Source organism: Papaver somniferum, chromosome 6, assembly GCF_003573695.1.
Source record: "Papaver somniferum cultivar HN1 chromosome 6, ASM357369v1, whole genome shotgun sequence".
Lineage (NCBI taxonomy): Eukaryota > Viridiplantae > Streptophyta > Magnoliopsida > Ranunculales > Papaveraceae > Papaver > Papaver somniferum.
The window spans coordinates 173,108,848-173,132,103 of NC_039363.1; the positions used below are offsets into that span (position 1 = coordinate 173,108,848).

At 36.5% G+C, this 23,256-nt stretch overlaps 1 protein-coding gene and 1 long non-coding RNA gene across 4 annotated transcripts; one reads left to right on the top strand and one right to left on the bottom strand.

Moving 5' to 3' along the window:
* The first annotated feature begins 8,770 nt into the window (after positions 1–8,770).
* Positions 8,771–21,006, top strand: LOC113290147. 3 transcript variants are annotated; one of them, XR_003331442.1, is made up of 9 exons: positions 8,771–9,705; positions 10,222–10,429; positions 10,735–10,966; positions 11,719–11,945; positions 14,738–14,867; positions 16,292–16,632; positions 16,811–17,037; positions 17,858–18,020; positions 20,621–21,006. It is a non-coding gene; the product is annotated as an uncharacterized LOC113290147 (long non-coding RNA). The 3 variants fall into 3 exon arrangements; XR_003331441.1 differs by lacking the exon at positions 14,738–14,867; XR_003331443.1 differs by lacking the exons at positions 11,719–11,945; positions 14,738–14,867.
* A 629-nt stretch (positions 21,007–21,635) lies between these two features.
* On the bottom strand, positions 21,636–22,599 carry LOC113291820 (agamous-like MADS-box protein AGL81). The gene has a single exon (XM_026541310.1). It carries the CDS (start codon positions 22,584–22,586, stop codon positions 21,636–21,638), a length of 951 nt encoding a protein of 316 aa, XP_026397095.1. The 5' UTR covers positions 22,587–22,599.
* Positions 22,600–23,256: the final 657 nt, after the last annotated feature.

Genomic DNA, 23,256 nt, shown 5'->3' on the forward strand with positions numbered 1-23,256 from the left:
GGCTCAAGTCCCAGCTCATCATTAGGTTACCAAGCCCAGTTCTCAGTCATTACAAAGGCCCAAGTCACTTTTAAAAGTAAAAGCCTGATTCAATCAAAGCCTGAACTCAACCAAAGGCCCAGCTTAATCCAAAAGTCCAATTCAGTCCACCAAAGGCCCAGTTCACTGTCAAGGGTACTCAAAGCCCATTGACATTCAAAGCCCAGTGCACTTCAAAGGCCAAGCCTAGTGCACTTCAAGACCAACTGAGCCCAAGCTCAGTTCACTTCATTATCAAACAAACCCACTAAGCCCAAAGCACAATTAGAAGCCCAATAGCAATTATAGAGCCCAAAATAGCTAGAAACTCCAAACACACCCAGTCTCTGTGGATCGACCCGTACTTGCACGAGCTACAACTGACGACCGTGCACTTGCGGTATTACTGTAGGCCCGCGTTTCATTTCGCTTAATTTTACACATCTCCGGGCCCACCAGAAGGCTCGCATAACAATTTTCCACCATAAGTAATTAGAACCATCGAAGACTGGTGGTACGTCAGTAGAGATATCACCTCTGTCCATAGAGTCAGACCGCTACAAACACAGACTGATGAGGTTTTAGTGTGTTTGCCTGCTCTGATACCAATTGAAAAGGCGATGGTCTAACAACACCACCCAATATTTCTCTCAACAATTTGTATGGACTAACTCCGAAATACTTTGCTAGAGAATCAACTAGACAGTCAGACTCGATCTAGATAAAAGTATCTCAAGGTGTTAATATCTCTCTCTTGATTTGAATTTTACTCAAGCTAAAAACAATAGCGAGTCTTTATCAAATACAAGGAATAACTTGGACGGTACCAAAGACCAATGTCCAAGTGTTAATCAATGAAATCGACAACCACAAGGTCGGATCTCCAATCGATTAACCTTTAACGCACAACCTGTATTATTTGAATTATAAAGATAAACAATATAATGCGAAAAATGAAATAACACAGACACCAGAAATTTTGTTAACGAGGAAACCACAAATGCAGAGAAACCCCGGAACCTAGTCCAGATTGAATACACACTGTATTAAGCCGCTACAGACACTAGCCTACTCCAAGCTAACTTCGGACTGGACTATAGTTGAACCCCAATCAGTCTCCCACTAATTCAAGGTACAGTTGTACTCCTACGCCTCTGATCCCAGTAGGATACTGCGCACTTGATTCCCTTAGATGATCTCACCCACAACCAAGAGTTGTTGCAACCCAAAATCGCAGACTTGATAATAAACAAATCTGTCTCACACAGAAAAGTCTATCAAAGGATAAATCTGTCTCCCACAGAAAAACCCTAGGTTTTTGTTCCGTCTTAAGATATGAAATCAAGGTGAACAGGAACCAATTGATAATCCGGTCTTATATTCCCGAAGAACAGCCTAGGTTAATCAATCACCTCTCAACAGTCTTACTTGAATACACAAGAAGACGTCGAGGGATCACAAACAGTGAGACGAAGATGTTTGTGACTTCTTTATCTTGCCTATCGGAGAACTCTCACGATCTCAAGCCAATCAAATATTGTACTCGTACGATAGAAGATGCAAGATCAGATCACACAACTACGATAAAAAGTAGTATCTGTCTGGCTTCACAATCCCAATGAAGTATTTAAGTCGTTAACCTGGTTTTAGAGAAGAAAACCAAAGGTTAGAGGAGAATCGACTCTAGCGAGCACACTAGTATCACACAGACGTGTGGGGATTGGTTTTTCCCAATGCTAGATGTCTCCTATATATAGTCTTCAAATTAGGGTTTTGCCTTATTTACAAAGCAATCAATATTCACCGTTAGATGAAAACTTGATTTAGATTCAAGCTAATATTTTTCAACCGTTAGATCGAAAACTTAGCTTGTCACACACACTTGAGATATACGTTTATTGGGTTTGTGAAAGCCGTACCCAAACGTGTACGTGTATGTTGGTTCAACATAGTAACCCAAAAGGTCAACCATATGAGCATTTCATATTATCCTTGTTCTTCTTCACCATAACTAGTTCAATTGACTCAAATGAACTAGTTAAAGAGTTGTTCAATTGCTATGAGATCTTATGTAACTACACAAGACACAATTGAAACAAACATGATTCGATTCGATTGAATCAACTCATGAACTTTATAGCCACGGTTTTCATACTGCATTCCTTAGTAATTTAAGTTTCATGTTCAGAGCACATCTTTAGATCATAACCCACTCAAGTACGCAAACAAGTTCGCGGACTTAAGACAACCGGCAAAGTTTTCCAAACTCAGCAGAAAATCTCGGCAAGGAGACTTCCGCCAGTTCGCGGACTAGGTTCGTGGACTAAACACGCAAACGAGTTTTTGGAAAATCCCAGCAGAAATTCTCGGCTAGAGAACTTCCGTCAGTTCGCGGACTGAGTTCACAAACTGAGTTCACGGACTTGGCAAAGCCAATTCCTCCGGTTTCTATCAATCAACAAAGTTCGCAAACTTCATATTAAGGAATAGGACTTATGCACATATGTGTTTCCACACAATGCTTATATCCATCATTGGTTATATAGACCTAAACTCTCATTCCAACCATTGAAACATTCTTAGAGGACGTTATATAGTTGTTACACTATTTCTTCGTCAAAGCTTTTTTCAAAGTGATTGAAACATTATGACTTTCGTCATTAGATGAAGATAAATCCAATCAAAGCGAAACGCTTTACCAACACATGATTTCGAGATATAGATAGGCGAGATATACTCGGCTCGAAGTATTAGATGTGTATGATCCAGTCTATATATCATACGACTTTTGTCTCATAAGAAGTAGGAGATAGAAGAGATAGAATTTCGAGTGATAGATAAGTTCAAGTCTCCACATACCTTTTTGTTGATGAAGTTCCACGGTTACTTGAGTAGATCTTCGTCGTTGTATGATGAATCGCCATGAAGTCCTTGAGCTCAACTACACTTTTCTATCCTAGTTCGAGACTTAGCTATGTAGACTAGAAATCAAGACTCATAGTTTTGATCACTAACATTGACAAACATGCTTGAGATAGCAACGCATGCGAGGTCGACCGAGATATGCTCTAACATGCTTAATCCTGAGAGTATTCAATTCTGGACAAGGTCGCGGGGTTTTTCTGCATTTGCGGTTTCCTCATTAACAAAATCTTGTTGTGTCATTTACTTTTACTTTCCGCAATTATAATTGTTATTATTATAATTTAAAGTAAATTACACAAAAGTTAATTCATATTTACTTGATAGTAATCCTATTGTGTTTGGTTAAGTCCGAACCATTTATCAAGTAAACATACTTCTTTGTTGTATTGTCTCGATCATGTATCCATAGTCAATCACAGAAGTTATCTTGTTGTCGTATTGTCTTGATCTCGTATACATAGACGATTACACGAAGTGTGAACCGATTTGTTGTATTGTCTCGACTCAGTCTATAGACAATCACTTTCAGAGAAATGACTTATAGGTGGAAAAGTTTTAGATTGAGGTATATTTGGGTACCCTCGTCTTTTCAAATACAAGTAGAATAGACTTATCTGTGGGAGACAGATTTGTTTATAAGTCTTTGATTGTAGGTCATAACAACTCTTAGTTGTGGGTGAGATCAGCTAAGGGAATCAAGTGGGAAGGGTCTTGAGAGATTCAATAGGCGTAAGGAACGCGACTGTATCTCAATTAGTGTGAGACTTGGTTAGGGATCAAATACATTCCAGTCTGAAGTTAACTTGTAGTAGGCTAGTATCTGTAGCGGCTTAATACAGTGTGGTGTTCAATCTGGACTAGGTCCCGAGATTTTTTTGCGCTCGTGGTTTCCTCGTTACCAAAATTCTGGTGTTTGTGTTATTTCATTTCCACATTATATTTTTGTTATATAATTAAAATATCACAGGTTGTGCGTAGTTCAATCACAGTTGATAAATCCGACCTTGTTTGTTGGATAGAACTTGTGACACTCGGACATTGGTCTTTGGTACCATACGAGTTATTCTCATAACTGTTTGATTTACTGATTGTGTTGAGATAGAGATAAAGCTCTTTGATATCTTTATCGATTGAGTCTTATTAAGTTTGGTGTTCTCAGAAATATATTGGAGTTGGTCCATACAGATTGCCGAACGAAATAGTTGGGTGTAGTTGTTGTACCCCCGCATTTTCAACAATAACTTCATATTCCGAGGAAGTTGTGCTATCTAGAAACACAAGTACCTCTTGGGAAACAATCTTCATATCTTCAAGTGCAACATTCTCCAGTTCGTCTAGTGGAAAATATTTCCATGCCAGTCAACTACCTCTTCAAGGTTACTAAGATTATAGGGGATCATTAAACTTTGTGGCTCTCCAACTGATGCTTCATGTCCATGGTTTGGAAACTAAAGTGGACGATATGATGTTGAAGGTCTCAAGTTGCATGATCATATCAAGGATTTGGAGTATAGTGCAAGGAGGCACGTATAAGTGGAATTGGAGTCGAGTCGAATAGTTAAAATTATACTTTATATTTTAATATTTGTAAACTGAAGTTATAATTAGTTAATTTATGTATGTAACCGTTACATGTAATCAGTACTAATTTATCTGGAAAGTAAATTAAAACTTAATTTCAAAGGTTCATTTGATTAAAATTTAAAACAACTATATCAATTTCTTTCTCGAGTATTATGTGTACTTTTCAATACCCAAAACAAGATATCAAAAAATCTTTTAGGATTGTGTAATGATCTTCATAAGAAAAAATTCTTCTTTTTCATATTCGCCATTTCTCTCGAGCTTGCAATACAACATCAGTATTTGTCTCTCCCCTAGGTCGATAACGATTAAAAAGCCGAACCAAAGCTATAAATTCTCCAACTTCTTTTTTTATATCATTAATTTTTCAAAACAACCCAGCCGCATTGCGGTTATTTGGGGTACCGGTATCACTGCAGAAGTTTTCATAGATTCTATAAATAAAACTCACACTCATTAACCTATTTTGACGTAGTTATGCACCCCTAGATGGATATAAAGCTACAAAATTTTGACAAAACGACAAATCTTCATCGATCGTAAATTCTGCGGGATTAATATACGGTTGATCCATTACTCAGAAAATTTGTGGGTGTAAAAGGAAGGTGTGGTTTTTAAGTTCAATTCGATTCAATTTATATGAGGGGATTGATGGTCGTTGGATAGACTAGCCGTTGCCGGCTCAGTCAAGTCTGACCATCTCAATATGGGACGAATGTCGTCTTTAATTGAACCGTGTCTAGGCTCAACTAAGGACGGTCAGTCTTGATTGCTCCGGTCGTCTCAGGTTGAGACGCTCAACTCAACTTAAGACGCGATTGACAAACCCTCGTAGTTTTCCAATCCCACTATAGTTGAGGGTTTGTCCATCCATTTTACTAGTTTTCCAATCCCATTATAGGTGTAGAACGGGAAAATCTGCATGTTTGCCCATCCCATATGAATTGTTCTAAGGCTGGTTCCTATGGGGGGTGGATAATCCCATCATATGCCATGCCAGATGGCCTGGCAAACTGGCCGCGCCACCATGGAAAAAGAAATAATCGATCGAGTATCTACCGAGCAGTCGAGACTATACCGCTAGCGACATTCAACTCGACCAACAGGTCTAGTTTGCATCGTTAGCGATCTAAACTCGACCTCCTTCGGTCGGTGCTCTACCGTGTATAAATACCACCATTTCCTTCAGTTTTCATTCAATTTATTTTTTATTTCCTTCTCTAGAGAGCAAACCAGAGCGAATTCCAAAACGATTAGACAAAGAAACAGGAAAGACAAAGGAAAATCTGCTACATATAGTGATATCGTATGGGTCCTGGATAAAGAAAAAGAGTTCGCAGATGTTACGCAACTAGTTGGACCTGGTGTATTGACTACACATTTATCTAACCATCCCGAGCGAGTTCTCTTACCTAAACTAAGAAGCGTGTGGTCTGAGATAACGGAAGTATTTGGGTTCCTCCCCGAAGCTGTTCAACAATCCTTGCGAAGATATCCTTGATAACGTTTATATTTCATGAAAGGCAAAAACCACAAGATTCAAGTTATGGGAGTTATAGTAGAACGTTGGTGGAACACTACAAATACGTTTTTTTTCAAGGATTCGAGTATGGTAAGTTCTATTTTTCCATTCAATAGTTTAATTTTTGGTTCAAAAACAAACTTTTATTTTTAGAGATCCAATTTTTTAGTATGATTCAAATTTTAGTTCCCCATACGAACTTCAATTTTATGACCATGTTGTTATTTGGGGGTTAACACCGTTAGATTTGTATAAGTTGACCGAAATAAAATGTGAGGGTGAAGTAGTACAATTTAACCAATTAAAGTGGATATCAGAAGGAAGATGGAAACAACTACTTTCCTTGTACTCAAATGATATTGAAGGAAAGCCAGAATTCAGAAAATTACACTCATATGGATTAAGAGTGTCTGGGTTCTGGAGCACTTTTAGATTAAAAAGCATATAAATTAGATTAATGAGTGTATTTTTTACCCCTATGTTAAGAACTTAAAACATATAAATTAGATTAAATTTTGGCAACACTTCTAAGATTTCATAACAACTTCCATATCGGAACTCCTTTCCGTTGTCACGGAGCCACTTTGCATGATACCTTTAATCAATTTCCAGCAGGGTTTCACCACTTCTCATGTTTCGAGCCTCTTCCCTTATCATAGCAATATACTTGCTAACATTCTTAGAAATTATGGAGAACCGATCACTCAACGCCATCGAATCATGATTATTGAGGTTCGTTGTTTCTTCTTCAAATTTCAATAAAACGCGTCCCCAAAATGGAATGGCCTGTAAATGCATTCATCAACGATTAAATGATTAGTGAAGAAAACATAATTCCTGCAAATGCATTCATCTTCTAACGTACTAAATTTGCACTGATGTGTAGCTCTTGTACTTCTTGGTCTTCTTATTTTATTTTGCACATTAGCTCGATGTTCAACTCTTTGATTTTCGGCAGCATGTTGCTCTTCTATGAACTGAGTCATGTTCATATTTTGAGAAATTGGAAAATCTACAAAATAGGAAGCAAGTCTGAGTTGAAATGAAATTAGAATTGGGTATTTATAGACAAATAAAATTATGTCCGTTGGATTAGATCTAAGGGACGATAAAGACTAAACCGACCGACCGAGTTTAAACCCTAGCGATCTAAACAAAACCGTCCGGTGTAAACTACACCGAGTGGTAGAAACTTGACCTGGCCTGGCTTAGTGGCATCTTAGCCAGGTCAATTTACTTGTTTCCCATCTCCATAATGGCTGCAAAACTAACAAACCGGCTAGTTTGCTATGATTTTTGTTAAAGGGAAAGCCAAAACATCTGGGGGAAAGCTGACTTTCAGTCAAATGTGTTTGACTTTGACTCAGTTAGGGTGCAAATATGTATTACTACTAAAACTCATCCCTAACCTTGATTCTTCCAATCGTTCGGGAAAAAAAGAACCTTGGTTCTTCCTCTCGATCTTTTACCGATATCATCACAACACGAGAGTAGTGACGTATCAATGGTTAATACGTTATCCACATATATTAGTCCTGCCAATTGCGTATGACGGAAGCTTCCAAATCACTTTATCTCTACCTCGTAAAAGACAGATTTGTTAATCAATCCAACTTGTGTGTTAATCCAATTGAACCTGGTTGAGCCATGCTATTGTGTAGTCTAGTACCAAACTCTACAGCAAGTTACGAGGGATATTTTTGTCGGCAACACAACCATTCAATTCTCGCATTGTCTCGATTAACTGTTGTTTTAAACACACACAAGCGCTTTAATCTGTTAGTGATGAAAGTAGCATGTTATGCAGTAGTTATCTAGGCGTCAATAATCAATATACTAAGGACTAACATTTGTAAACTTAACACTAAACACTGGTTTTCATCTTATTTTGTTGGAGTACTACATGTGTGACCATCATGATCTTATTCTAGGCGAACAATTACATATAATTAGCCCACCTTATATTTCGAGCAATGATGACCAGATTCAAGATAGTGCATAGGCAGCGAAGCATTTTGCATCTCCTAATTGCAGAACTTAAACTCTATCATAAGGTTTAAGTTCAAAATGCCGATCCACGAAATAATAACATAAGGTTGTTTGTTCATTGATCATTCTACCCCATGCCTATGGATTTTTCTGCTATAACAAATAGAAATTTATAACGTTCGACAAATAATTCTTTACAATTTTTATATCATTATACAAAGCTTTTGGTTGGTAACCTAGTAACAAGCTGGGCTCCAACACCTTTTTGAATAGCAACGTCTAATCTATGAAAAATAAAGCTACCAAAACCACTACTGCAGTGTACCTCATTGACCAACAGTACTATTACTCTTATTTATTTATTCAACAAATAAATAAAAATACAATCATATTTTTAGGGGAATGATGAAGCAATGGTAGCGGTAAAGGACTAAGAGGATGAACTAAAATTAGGGTTATGGAAGAGTTTTATTAGTGATTTATATTTCCACCCTAAGTCAAGGTCAAACATATTTGACCTAAAGTCAGTTTTCCCCCAAAATTTTGGCTTTCCCTTTAATAAAAATCTTTGTTATGCCCATAGAAACCGACCTAATGTATACCAAATTTATACTTCTGAAACAAATAACACACACATTTGGCGTTCCAAACTTTTCCCATTCACGAATATCTAACTAGGTACCGATCAGCACAATAGCTAGGTATCGATCAACACAAAAAACTACCCAAAGACTGTCCCTCTCACATCATAGTAAGACCGGCGTCCTAAATGTGGACCCCTGTTAAATTTTTGGGGCTCCTGCTCCAATACGAGGGGACAGTTTTTGTGTTGTCCGTGAAGGATTATACAATTTCCCATTTTCGCAGAGTGTGTTCTTCTTAGAGAAAAATGACGAGGGTGAGGTAAATGAGTGAAATGGAGAGCTAATCTTTTGAATGATTTCAACTATTATGAATATTTAGAGTTCGATTTTGGTTTTGATCTTTAAATAAAGTTTTGTTATTGCAATGAAATTCAAATTTCGTTGGTTTTTTTGGGATTTTTATGTTGGGTTTTTACAGGAATGTGAGTGAAAGGTGTAAACATCTATGAAAATTTAGTTAGATTAAAGTAAAGGGTTCTTGTTATTTTCTCCATCGAGTTATAGATTTCAAGAAATTTGGATTTATAAACCTCTGTGTTTAGGCCTTTAGGGTTTTTAATCATTTAATCAATCTGTGTAAGTGTTGGATTTAAGTCGGTTAGACTTTTAAAATCCAGATTTGGTTCTGTAAACATCATCTGTATCATTTGATAACATCATCTAATATCTCATTTTGAATCTGTATTTGGTTTATCATCTTCTAAAAATCACATCTTTATATCATTTTGAATGGATTCCAAGTATAAGGATTTAGAAAACCTGGGGCACATTTCACGGAGAAAGATTCAGAGGATCAACCAGTTCCACCACCAGAGGAAATGATAGAGAATGGGAATCCTGTGAATGGAACTATGGAAGAGGAAGATGATGATGTTATGTTGAATGAAAGAATTCGGAAGGATGATGATACTACAAGTTATAATAGTGTGTTTAGAGATTCAGAAATGGGGGATAATCATCAGCAGCAATTTTGACCTTCTGTTGTTTTTTGATCGATGAGTGTTCAATGATTACATGATGCAGGTAAAAACACACCAACAGCTCAGTTATTGCAATGCTTTTATGCGTCTTTTGCAATCATCTATGGTTGCTTTTCCGCTCATTTATCAATTTTATGATATTAGTACTCAGTTAGCATTTAGATCTCAGTTTTCTTTCCCCTATTATAGTGTTTCATCGGCAGCAATATGTTGCCTCCTGAATTTTGTCAAGTAAAGACAAATATTTCGCTGCTGGGATATGAATAAGAATATCGAACATCATATGCATGCAAGTAAATGTGCTTGAAATGTCAGGAGTTTGTTTTCTTAGTTCAGACCATACAATTGTATCTGTGCTGCAGTAATGTTGCTTACTCCAGTGGTGGCAACATGATCCACCTCTCTAGATCCATCATGTGTGCGTAATTTATGATTCAAGGGTGGACATGATGTCTGTGTATGTTGGGGGAAGTTTTTGCCTAACCTTAACCATCATTTCATTTGACTTGCTGATATTATGATTGCTCAATTTGATGGAAGTTTTTCTATTTATTTGTAGGCACACAGTTGCAATTAAACCCATTACGAAGATCTGCATCTCAAAAGCTCGATTCTACTTTTTGAATCCTCTCTTTCAAGAAAAAGAAGGAGCTTCCTCGAGAAAATGGTGAAAAAGACTACCTGCAGCCGCAGCAAGATGATATCCATACCTGGATCTTGAAACTGCATATGCAGCGCAAATTTGCTTAACCTGGGAGGCTTTTCAGGTAGAAATTTTCGTCCGTGTTGCTCAGCTATTTCAAGAATTCCATGCTTTATTCGAGAAATTGAGCAAGGTCTCCAATCTGTAATTTGTGCTGGAACTAGAAGTTCCTCCACCAAGATGCTTCAGATTCCAAGCATTAAAGTTAATGCAGCTACAGACTTAAATGAGCTCAACTTTGATTTAGAAATCCAAATCACCTTGTCTGACTAGAAATAGTAGATCATGTTAACTAGTTTAGAGAACAAACTGTGTATTGCAAGTATTTTGTCTGGAGTGCTCTACTAATGCTTTTGAACTTTCTTTTAGTTGCTAAGAGTAAGAAGATAGAGAAGGAAGGAGAGCAGGAGGATGAATAAGAAGAGTCGGATGAACCAGTCCTTGGCTCTGACCTTATTGGAATAATCAAAACTTAGCATCTGACCTTCCACGTATTCTTGAAAAAGGATAAGAAAAAAGAAAGTGAAATTCTTAGTTTCGTTTGGAGGTCAGAATCATATTGCAACTCCCCTTCAACTTTGTTCAATGTGCCCTTAATAAGGTAACCAACCACAACTTTCTAGCTCGATTATACACTTATCAATTATGTGTTATCAAATCAATTTATTATTCATGCTACTTTTTCAGCATAAACTATCTTTAACAATCACCCCAAAAGAAATAGCTTTAAGCACTAGATGTGCCTCATACCTTGGTTTTCAGCTTTTCGTACCTGGTCCTTTCAAGTGTATTTGCAAATACCACCAAGTTTGGGATACCTGTGGGCTTTCGGTGAATAGTACGCTCCTCTCCACTAAAAATGTAAAAAAGTTGGCCAATTGTGTATCTTTGTTTAGAAACTAATGTCGGTCCCCTATCTGCCATATAAAAGACATAAAACAACAACCTTTTTAGTGCGAATGGTTTAGATTGCCAATGCTGAAGGTTTGGCAAATTGCAGTATGTGGTTCTAAGTGAGCACTAGTCAGTTACTTTATAGAGTCATAACAAATAGTTTGTTTCCAAATTTTTGCTTTATAAAGTTTACCTCAGAATGAAAGTTGATTGAGATTTTGAAAATCTGCTGAATCAAACTGGCATCTGATCTGATTCTACCTTATATTTTTCTTCTTAAGGGATAAAATTTAATGGCTTATAAAAAAATGATGTACAAGCTCATTTGTTTCCTCCAATTTAACTGCCATTCTTGTATTGAATGATGTGTTTGTAGAGTATACTAGTCAGTTGTATCATTTTACTCATTCATTTCTTTTCCAACTTATTCCTGAATGTCGGATGATGTTTAACATAAAGGAACTTCATAAAAAGAAGAAACGATGGAAAAGAATACATGGCTTGCAACAAACGAAGAAGCAAAGCTGTTATTTGGACTCATTGACATTTAAGTTCTATCTACAATTTGGAGTATGATTGCGATCAGCAAGCAACAGGTGTGAAGTGAAAATTCGCAAGTTAGATGTATCAGAAAACAAGCTGAAGAGAGATAGGTCTCCAATCTTGTTTCCTTGTTAAAGCATAAGGTACCTAATTCTGCATTTTTGGTTTTCAGGTATTATTATCTGATAAGAAATCCTAGATGTACAGTATATAGAAATATGAATGTATACAGATATAGTAGACAGCATGTACTAGTTAATGGGCATTTTTGGTTATTTGCTGGTTGCTACCGTAGATAGTGGCATTTTTGGTTATTTGCTGGTTCCTACAGTGGATTATGAAGAATGAAATTAGATATCCATCATGAAGCAGAACTTTGTTTTGTGTTTTTTGTTTAGGGTCACATGATAATAACATAAAGGTGTGGATTTTTGTTTGGACTTGATCTTAGGAATCACTACATTTTGGGGTCTATTTTTTACTTATTAAGTCCTATAGAAATTCTGCTGCAGTATGTATGGTAGTTTGATTAAGGGTTTAAATTTACTTCCTAACTCAATAGTCTGAATAAGTGAGCTTCTTTGAAGTCTTTGAAGAGATATGGAGCGTGTATAGTCATCCGTGGGGGTGTTTTATTCGTTATCCAGACCATCCTCATTGAAATGAGGGTCTTCTTAACTTGTCTCCCAGTATACAAGTCAAGGTAGATTAAATAATATATATTTTATCTTCCTTAACTTGTATACTGGGATATAAGTTAAGAAGCCCCAAACCCTTGAAATTAAGTTTGAAAATGACTTTTATCTTCACGAGGTCAATCTATGTGATGAAGAGAATATCTCCGTGTAAGAGGAAGTTCCTTTAATTCTCTTCAAGCAGTCCCTTTCATGTATTAGGATATGATAAGCTATATGTCTTCTCCCGAATGTCTATTAACTCTAAATACTGGGTCCCGCTAATACATGGCATTCGTCGCAAAAACTTAAAGCAAAAATATGAATTAATTTTTTGGGTTGAATATCATATACTGCTGAAGGCCAGCCAGTGTTAAGAGGTGATAGCTAGTCAAAATGAGGCCTGTCAAACGGAGCTCAAAAGGGAGAAGAACTATAGAAGATCAATCTTCATTAATGGAAGAAAAAGCATATTAGGAGCTTAAAAGGAAACAAAAGAACAAGTTGATCTCGTGATCATAATCGGCAAGTAGTAGTAATTAAGATCTCATCCTTAATGGTCTTTTTTTTCTATCGTGTTGTGCTCGAGTATTTTGCATCACCTTAGTTAGCTTGAGCCGTTGGATCCGGTTTTTTCAGTCAAGCTCCTAAAACTAGTAAGGGAGTCGAGTCAAGTTCTTGGGTTCAATTGCATTTCAGGACCAGAACAGAGATGTTTCCTACTTATTGCAAGTCCCCTTCAACTTGTTCAATCTACCCTTGATAATTTATTATTTGAAGATGATATATTTAAAGTTGATAAGCTAGGAAAAAGTATTTGAGTTACCTTTTCTGCCTGCAAAGAGTAGTTGAGAGGGAGCACTTGCAAGTGTCACCATTTAAGCTTCTAGCTCATTTCAGATTTTACCTCTTATAGAGATTTTTTTTGTCCTGTCTGCATGTGATATAGTCCATGTGGGAGTTAATAGGTCAGCTTCAGGTATCTATACAGCTAGATTTATATACACTTGATGTATCTTGAATTGCTGCACTTGCACTCTTTTGAAGGTGAGTAGCAGGTACAGCTGGATTTGTTGGTTAGTTTCAGTGGCTAGCATTCAAGCTAAGGGTGTTATAAGTATTATAGAGATACAGAGGTAGTAATGATTTAAGTGTTGTTAGACAGCTAAATACAGCAAAGATAGTATGATCATGTTACTGATTTAATTTAAAGTTTAAAAGCATCTGTAGTGACTCAGTTGTTAACTGTTACACTGTCAATTAAGATACAAAGTTCAGATATAAGCTAACATTAAGCTATGAAATTGCAGTTAGCTGTTTATCTAATGTTGACTGCAAGACAACGAAATAAATATCAGATTACATATGAACTGAATTTCAGGAAAGCTGAGAATTAGATCAGCAGAAAGATGATAGAGAGCTATTAAGGACTTTAATCAGTTAAGTCTACACGTTGAGTGACATTTAAATGACCTTAGTAGTTCGCAGATATCAAACTCAGAATTATAGATCATCCGCATCGTGTCTTAGCAGTTGAAACTCAAAATTTTGCATCCAAAGCAGAAGTTGTAAGGCAAATGGAGATACAGATGGATGAACACATATCTTTTAGTTTTGCTGGTGGACCAATAGCTGTTAATTGCTGTGCATTCTTGTTATGCTTTTAAAAATTGAGCTTAGAAGGTATATATGTCTAAATTGACTTTGAAACAATAAAGATTGTACTGTCCTCTCCATTGAGAATGTAAAAAGTTGGTCAATTGAGTATCCACCAAAATTTAGTACGTTTTAGGCATGATGTAGAGCAAATGTTGAAGGTTTGGCAAAGTGTTTGTCTTATTGCAGTGTGTGGTTCTAAGCGAGCACTAGTCAGTTACTTCATAGAGCCGCAACAAATAGTTTATTTTCATTGATTGAAATTTCGAATCTGGCGAATCATACTGGCATCTGATTGATTGTACCTTATGTTTTTTGTCTCAAGTAATAAGTTCCAATGGCCTATAGAAAATGATGTGCAAGCTCATTTATTTCCTCCCAATTCACTGCGGTTCTTATATTGAATGATACTATAAAGTTTGAACTGTATACTACTGTACTAGTCAGTTATATCATTTTACTCCTTTTTTTTTCCAACTTAAATGGTTAATATAAAGGAATTTCGTAACAAAAAAAGAAAGGGTGGAAAAAGAAAACATGGCCTGCAGCAACCGAAAAGGTAGAGCTGTGATTTGGACTCAATGACATTTAAGTTCTATCTACAGCTTTGAAGATGGTTAAGATAAGCAAGGAACAGTTGTTTTGGTGCGTGGAGAAAATGAGCAAGTTAGATGTATCGGAAAGAAAGCATAAGAGAGATGGGCCTCCAGTCTTGTTCCCTTATTATATCATAAGGTACCTAATTTTGCGTTCCTGGATTTCAGGTTTTGTTATAGTATATAGAAATATGAACGTATATGGGTATTGGTAGATAGTATGTGCTAGTTAATGGCCATTTTTGGTTATTTGCTGGTTGCTACGTAGATTATGAAGAGTGAAATCTGATAAGAATCAGTAAAATTTTGTGGGATGTCTTTCATATATACCTTGGATAAGCAGAACTTTGTCTTGTGTTTTCATTTAGGGCCACATAGTTTTTTTTTTAAAGGTATGGATTTTAGTTTTTGCTTGAGTTTAGGAATCGCTACATGTTGTGGTCAATTTTGTACTTTTCAAGTCCTACAGAAATTTTGCTGCAGTATGTATGGTAGTTTGATTAAGGGTTAAATTTTGCTGCATAACTCGATTGTCTGAATACTTGAGTTTCTTTGAAGAGATGTGGAGCCTGTCTAATTATCCTTGCGGGTGTTTTGTACGTTGTACAGACCATCCTCATTGGAATTAATGTTGAAAACGACATTAATCTTCACATGAGAAAAACTGAAAAAGTTCCTTTTAATTCTTTTTCAACCAGTCACTTTCATGGATTGGATATGATAAGCTATATGTGTTTAGTTTAATGCATTGACATGAATGAATCAAAAGAATGTCATGTATTGCTGAAGGGCAGGTAGTCAAAATAAGGCTTGTCAGACGCAGTCAAAAAGATCAAGCATTTGTGGAAGAAAAACGTACTTAATGATATCATTTTCTTTTATGTGTTGCTCAAGTATTTTGAATCACCTTAGTTAACTTGAAGCCACCCAAACCGGTTTTTTCCGTCAATTTTTTTTCTTCCAGTCTTGGGTTCAATTGTATTTCAAACCTCGTTCAGTGTGAATTTTGATTTCTTGCGGTTCAGTCCATCTTGGTTTTGAATTTGAATCGAGAACAGTGGGTGAAAATAGAATCATGGCGAAAGTGGATTTACTCTTGGCTAGGTGAATCTGTATAGATTGGTTCGTAGCTATCAAATTTGCTGTTTCATTAACAAGGCAGACAGAGTTGTGTAACTTGTGTTACGTTACCCACGAACGCTGTTATCTCCACGAGCAATGAAATTCATAATAAATAGGATTACTTCATAGCTTTAATCTGACTAAATAGGGGCAGTAACGTATTTGTAAAATGTAACCTTAGTGGATCGGCGGTAAACAATTAGCGTTTTAGATCTCAGTTTTCTTTCCGTTATTATACTTTTTCATAGTCAACAAGTGGTTCCTGAGTTTTGCATGTCCTTGCTCTTCTAGGTTGGGTCTGAAAGTCTTTGCCTAATCCTAACCGCCATAGTTTCGGCTGCATGTGATGGCTAACTTCGGATCTCTTGAGTATTTATAGTCATTTGACTTGCTGATATTATGATTGCTCAATTTCATGGAAGTTCTTCTATTTATTTGCAGGCATGCAGTTGCAATCAAACCCATGTCCAGGGTCTGCATCTGAAAATCTCGTTTCTACTTTTTGAACCCTCTCTTTCAAGAAAAAGAAGGAGCTTCCTCGAGAAAATGGTGAAGAAGAGTACCTGCAGCAAGGTGGTATTCATACCTGGACCTTGAAACTGCATATGTAGCGCAAATTTGCTTAACCTGGGGGGCTCTTCATTGTCGATACACACAACTAAGCTAGAAATTTTCGTCCGTGCTGCTCAGCTATTTCTAGCCATTGAGCAGCCTCCAATCTGAAATTTTTGCTGGAAATAGAAGTTCCTTCACCAAGATGCTTTAGGTTCCAAGCATTAAAGGTAATCCAGCTACGACTTAAACGAGCTCAACTTTGATTTAGAAATCCAAATCACCTGCCTGACTAGAAATAGTAGGACTCCTGCTAACTAATCTAGGGAAGCAACTGTATATTAATGCTAACTGCTAAGTATTATGTTTGAACTTTGAAGTGCCTAATGGCTTTGGACTTTCTTTCAGTTGCTAAGAAGATAGATAAGGAAGTAGAGCAGGTGGATAAAGAAGAAGAGTCAGATGAACCAGTCCTCGGGGCGGCTGACCTTATCGGAATAGTCAAGACTTCTCTTCTGACCTTTCTCGTATTTATGAAAATGGATAAGAAAAAAGAAAGTACAATGCGTAGTTTGTCTGGAGGTCAGAATCGTATTGCAAGTCCCCTTCAACTTATTCAATCTTCCCTTGATAAGGTAACCAACCACAAGTTTCTAGCTTGATTTTTTTTTTCTCAGCAGAAGAAGACTAGCCTCCAACATTCCTTCATCTTTCCCAGTTGAAAAAGAAATTGGGATGTGGGAAACATATGGTGTTTCTCGTGCTCGATTATCAAGTCAATTTATTTATTCATGCTACTCTTTCAGCATAAATTATTTTTAGCAGTCACCTCAAAAGAAATAGCTTTAAGCACTAGATGTGCCTCAAAGCTTTCAGCTTTTCCATAACTATTACCTGAAAATTCCTTCTAGTGTATTTGTAAATACCATCAAGTTTAGGAAACCTGCGGAGTTTGGTAAATAGCTCACTCCTCTCCACTAAGAATGTAAAAAGTTTGCCAATTGTGTATCTTTGTTTAGGAATTAATGTTGGTCCCTATTTCCGGAAAAGACATGAAAAATTAACTTTTTGAGTACGTTTTTAGACAGGATTTAGATTGACGATGCTGAAATGGGTTGTCTTATTGCAGTATGTGGTTCTAAGTAAGCATTGAGGACTAGTCAGTTTTACTTTATAGAACAAATAGTTTACTTTCAGATATTTTCTTTACAAAGTTTACCTTATAATGAAAGTTGATAGAAATTTTGAAAATCTGCGAATTCATACATCTGATTTGATTGTACCTTATATTTTCCTCAAGTAGTTAAGTGATAAAATGATGTTCAAGCTCATTTTCTTCCCCCCATTTAACTGCCATTCTTGTATTCAATGATATGTTTGTAGTGGATGCTAGTCTTCGTGATTTCATTCCTTTTCTAACTTATTCCTGAATGTCGGATAATATTTAATATTAAGGAACTTCGCAAAAAGAAGAAAAGGTGGAGAAAGAAAACGTGACTTCCAACAACCGAAGAAGTAAAGCTGTTATTTGGGCTCATCGACATTTAAGTTCTATCTACAAGCTTTGAGGATAGTTGGGATCAGCACGGACAGTTGCTTTGGCATGAGGAGACAATGAGTAAGTTGAGTGTGTCAGTCTCCAATCTTGTTCTTTGTTAAATCATAAGGTATACCGTATACCTAATTTTGCATTCCTGGAGTTCAGGTTTTGTTTTCTAATAAGAAATTCTTGACATCTAGTTGATAGAAATATGAATGCATACTATATAGGTAGACACTGTGAACTAGTTAGCAGCATTTTTGTGTATATTCCTTTTTCTGCAGTAGATTACAAAGAATGAAACCAGATATTACTTGAGAAGCAAAACTTTGTTTTGATTTAGGGGCACATGATAATCGTGTATGATAGTATTAGTATTTTAATATTTTTTAAAGGTGTGGATTTTAATGTTTACCTGATCTTAGGAATCACTACATTTTGTGGGGTCTATTTTTTACTTTTTGAAGTCCTAAAGAAATTCTGTTGCAGTATGTGGTAGTTTGATTAAGGTTAAAATTTACTGCTCAACTCAATAGTCTGAATAAGTGAGCTTCTTTGAAGAGAGGAGCGTGTCTACTTGTCTGTGGGGTGTTTTATTCATTGTGTAGACCATCCTCATTGAGATTAAGGTTGAAAATGACTTTAGTCTTCACGATGAAAAGGATATCTCCATAAGAAGTTCATTTAATTCTCTTCAGTCACAGTCACTTTCATGGACTAGGATATGATAAGCTATATGTGTTATTTCTTAAAATGGCTGTCAACTCTAAATACCTGGTCCCACTTGTACATGGCATTCACTGCAAAAGTTAAATGCTTAAATATGAATTAATCTTTTGGGGCGAATGTCATGTACTGCTGAAGGCCAGCCGGTATTAAGAGGCGATAATACTTTGTTACCTTGCCGACAAAGACTGTTATCTCCGAGAGAACTAAAACTCAGAATAAATGGTATTACTTCAGAGCTTCAAATCTGACTAAATAAGGGTAGCATGCAGAACATATTTGTAAAATGTTTACTACCTGTTTGTTGTAGCTCATTGGGATAATATGCAGAAAACAACTAAATTTCTCAAATAACATTAAACTTGTTACATGAGAGCAGATTGTTAAAATTCCGTGTGTAGTTCTTTTCTACCTCTTATATGTGTAGGGACTGCGATCTATGTTAGCAAATTGACAGGTGTGATTAAAACCCCAGATTCAAATTTGGTTCTTGAATTTTGCTGCAGAATTCCAACTGGTCTAAACCCCTACATTGCTTTTAGGGTTTCTTTCACGGTTTTACACTAAACACTGCTTACCTGTTAGGATGGAATAGAGTTGGTAATTTCGTTGTGAGGTTTTATATGTGATTAGATGTTTTTTTGGTAGTATGTAAGTCATTGGGTGTCAATATTTGCACTCTGAGATCGAAATTCATCTCTATCTTAATCTGAAGATGCAAAGATTATGACCCCCGATCGTGGGTATTCCTACGTAATAACTTTATTTTGTTACTAAAAGGAATAAGCCAACGAAGCCTACCAACTACATCGCAAAACACTAATTTTCATGGCTAATTCATATCCATAGGATGGTGCTGGTAGTCACCAGATTCTAGCATTAATCTGCATCAAGTATGAATGCAATTGTGTACCCCAAAAGTTAACTTAGGGGTTGTAACATAAGAGTTATTTGCTGCACATGCTATGTCTATTTCTATCTGAGATGAATTGTTTCCATCTGTTTATTCAGATTCTTTAGGAATGAGGTTTTGGGTGGTCAAGATGATGATGATCACTCATGAGGTTACCGCCAATCAAAAAATAAACCCAACTATTGATTGTCGGTTTTTTTGTTGCGCGTATCATCTTGGATGTTAAATTTATTTCTGCGTAAAGAGACATTTGTATTCTTTGCCCATTGTTTATGTAAATGTTTCAAGTACTCCTGTATTCTGATATTCTGGTGAATCACAAGTCGGCTTTGTAAATTCCTTAGCATTTGCAAAATCTGGGCAGTTCCTTCTAGCTGGAGTTGGGCAGGTGCTCCTATTTGTTTCTCTTTGTGCTTTCCGACATATATTTGTGTCGTATCTTTCTTTCTTTTATCGTTCTTCCTTTTATGACTTGTAAATGCCCTTTACGTGTTGTCTACTGCATGCTCACTACAATATCTTGGAATCTGAGGGGAGCTTGTAACGTAAGGTTAATTGGACTGTGAAAGTCACTACTGGAACAAAGTACTAAAATATCACCAGGAAAGACTTCTATCAGAATCTGGAATTTGAAACAGTCCTTAGACCTCGATCATGTTGTAGTTTCACAAAATCTTTTATGTAGTTGGAGAAGAAAACAGTTATGTATGTCAGTTTATAAGACGATGACATTACTCCCATTTGTCTGTATCCTGAATAAACCTGTTACCAAGTGTAACCAATCGATTATTAACGACATCCGGTGGTTACCAATTAAATTGTGGATCCTTTGTATGAATCATTTGTCTCTGGCAGTTATCGTTTCTTTTGTATGGATCCTTGGTGTTTTAAATTGGCTTTCATTGGTAGCAACATGCATAAATTGCTGAGTAATTAGGCCAGGGTAATACACTTGGGTTTATTTGCATTCATGTCCAACAAAGCCATAACTTGAATTCCTGAATCTTTTATCTTTTTAATTTATATCTTTGTTGAACAGGAGCCACGGCTAGGAAGACGGGGACGTAATTCAGCAGCTCGTAATGATGTTCTGATTCATGGTTCAGAAGAAAATATTTAAACCAGAGGAATTCCCCAATTTGGCAGGACAAAAGGATGGATAATTTTAGTTCTCAGTATCTATTGTATTTGTTACATCATCTAGTGCTTCTTTACCCACCAATATTGTACAAGTGACTGGGAGTGATTTTAACCCAGCCTGGGTAAAGTTTTTCTCTGTAAATTGTCGACTTGTCTCGAGTTTGAGTCTTTGTCGTCAACATGGTGATGTTGTGTCATGTTTTATAGCCGGCAAACATCAGTAACTGTCCAAATGAGTAAACTCCAGATGGTTTAAAATCAAATGTTGCTTGCGCTAGATTTGAATCCCATGCCACCAAAAATGAGATGCCATTTAAAGTGTTGAAATTAATACAGTACATCATTTTATTTTATTTTTTTGAAAAGCAAACGGTTACACAGGATTTTCCAAAATGTTGGTTTCCCTTATCTCATCCAATGGATTTGAAATATTGGTGTCTACCAACATATTGAATATGTCAGTCTTTTAGTTTATTTAGGGTTTGCTGAGAGTTTTTTAATTGTTTCCTACTCAAGAAGTCTAATAGCTTTAGGAATTGGTTTACGAGTCTCATTAGGATTACTTTGTTATTTTTGTGTATATAAAGAGGTCGTCAGGCTCTTATTAATTTGTTAAGAGAAATTATTAAATTATTTTGTGCATTTTGGCTGTTATCAATCGTTCTGCTGGTTGTGTTCCTGCTGGCAGTTCTTATCACCATCACACAATATTCACGTCGAGAAACCGATATATGGAGAGAGACAAAAGGCAACAGTTGCAGAATAAAGTTCTAGCTTGTATACAAAACCATATTGCCCACCTAGTTATATATAAAAATAATAAAAGACAATGCAGATATAGTAAACCCTAGGGAGCAATAAGTAGTTGAAAGCTAAATCACTGTGGTTTGTACTTGTTCACTTGTTCTTGAATGCTAAAAGATTCTTTCTGGCGGGTAATTCATCTGACGTAAAGCTGGTCCTGAAGACATGGGAAATGAGTTGATGGTGAACGAATGTTGAGGCTCATGAGATGATGAAGATCCATGCTGCATTGGTGATTGATAGTAATGCGCCTGAGATGGATACCCAGCCGAAGGCATCGAACCTGACCAAGGTATTGGCATCAACGTCGGTGTCGGCATCATGCTGAATGTAGAGGATCCCGGATTTCCAAATTCCATGTTCCCCCTTGAGAGCATTGGGGGATCGTAAGAGATATTTCCGTAGGGATATGCAGTATTAAACATATCATAGGGTTGATAGTCATTCGTCTTTGGCTGTGATGATTCTGTTAAGACACCTTGACCACCGAACAATGGTCTATACAGAGACCCGTCAAGTTGTTGTTGACTGTTATTCCTGAACATGTTTCCTTCAAATGAAGTGTTTGGCATGGAATAAGGTGCTACATTGGACTGGTTAGTCATCCCTTTCATATCCTGGTTTTTCTTTTGTTCGATTCTCTCATCCACACTTTCCATCTTGGATCCTAGTCTTTGTAAAACTTGTTGAAGTTGCTCAACAGCTAACCCTTTGAACTGATCATCAAAGTATTGAAATTCATCGTGTTCTTTCCGTAACTTACCGAGATCAGCTTCAGTTTTCTTCTTACGTTCTTGAAAGAAATCATAAAGATCCTGACGCCGTTTTTGTTTATCTTCCTCGGGTACTTGTCGATACCGTTCGATAATGCCATTAACTTTATCAAGTTCAGGCGGCCATGTCTCCACTTCAACTGGACGGTTACCTTGGCTGGGTCCATAGAGAATCATGCACGCAGGCACATCACAAAGTATAGTGAATTCCACGAGCTTCTTTTTTAACCCTATCCTCCTCTTTTGATAAGTTTCTTTCCTTTTCTTCAAATTGGATATGAGTTTCATATCCAGTTTTGCGCGTCCCATCCTGTCCCTTAAAACAGTAAACTGTAATTAGCTACTATCATGCATGATCTCGTCTCCTATAGCATTGACACAAAAGTTCATGACATGAACAATCAAAATATTATCATCTCTTAAACTCATGAACCAACGTCTGTTTTGCAGATCTTTATGTCAAATAAGATTTAAAGGGTTTCTGGTGTGGAAGATTCACTGCAGAACTAGGGTTTATGGGTTTACTTTTACTACTTTACAATAAAAGATTTAGGACAAGATTAACAATGCATTGATTATTGTTTGACAAGATTTAATGAAGGCAAGATTTTGACATTTAAAGGTTAATAAACCAACTATATCAGCAATCACAACATAAATAAAGGATCAACATAAATAAAGGATTAAAGCACAGATACCTTGGTAATAATAATGGAGGTTTTCGCTAAATTTGGATCAAAGCGGATATCAGTCAAGGAGAGAGGTAGCTTCTGTTTTAGGACAAGACGACTACTTACATATATTCGGCTTTCTATAAATGAACCATTAGCGAGAAATTAATAGAATATAAAGAATATCTCAATATATGGAAGTTTTAGACTCGAATATGGAAATTTTAGAATCTCAATATATGGAAGTTTTGGACTCGTCTATGGAAATTCTAGACTCGTGTACCGGT

Coding starts and splice junctions, on each gene's coding strand:
- LOC113291820 (XM_026541310.1), bottom strand. CDS start 22,586: ATGAAACTCATATCCAATTTGAAGAAAAGGAAAGAAACTTATCAAAAG.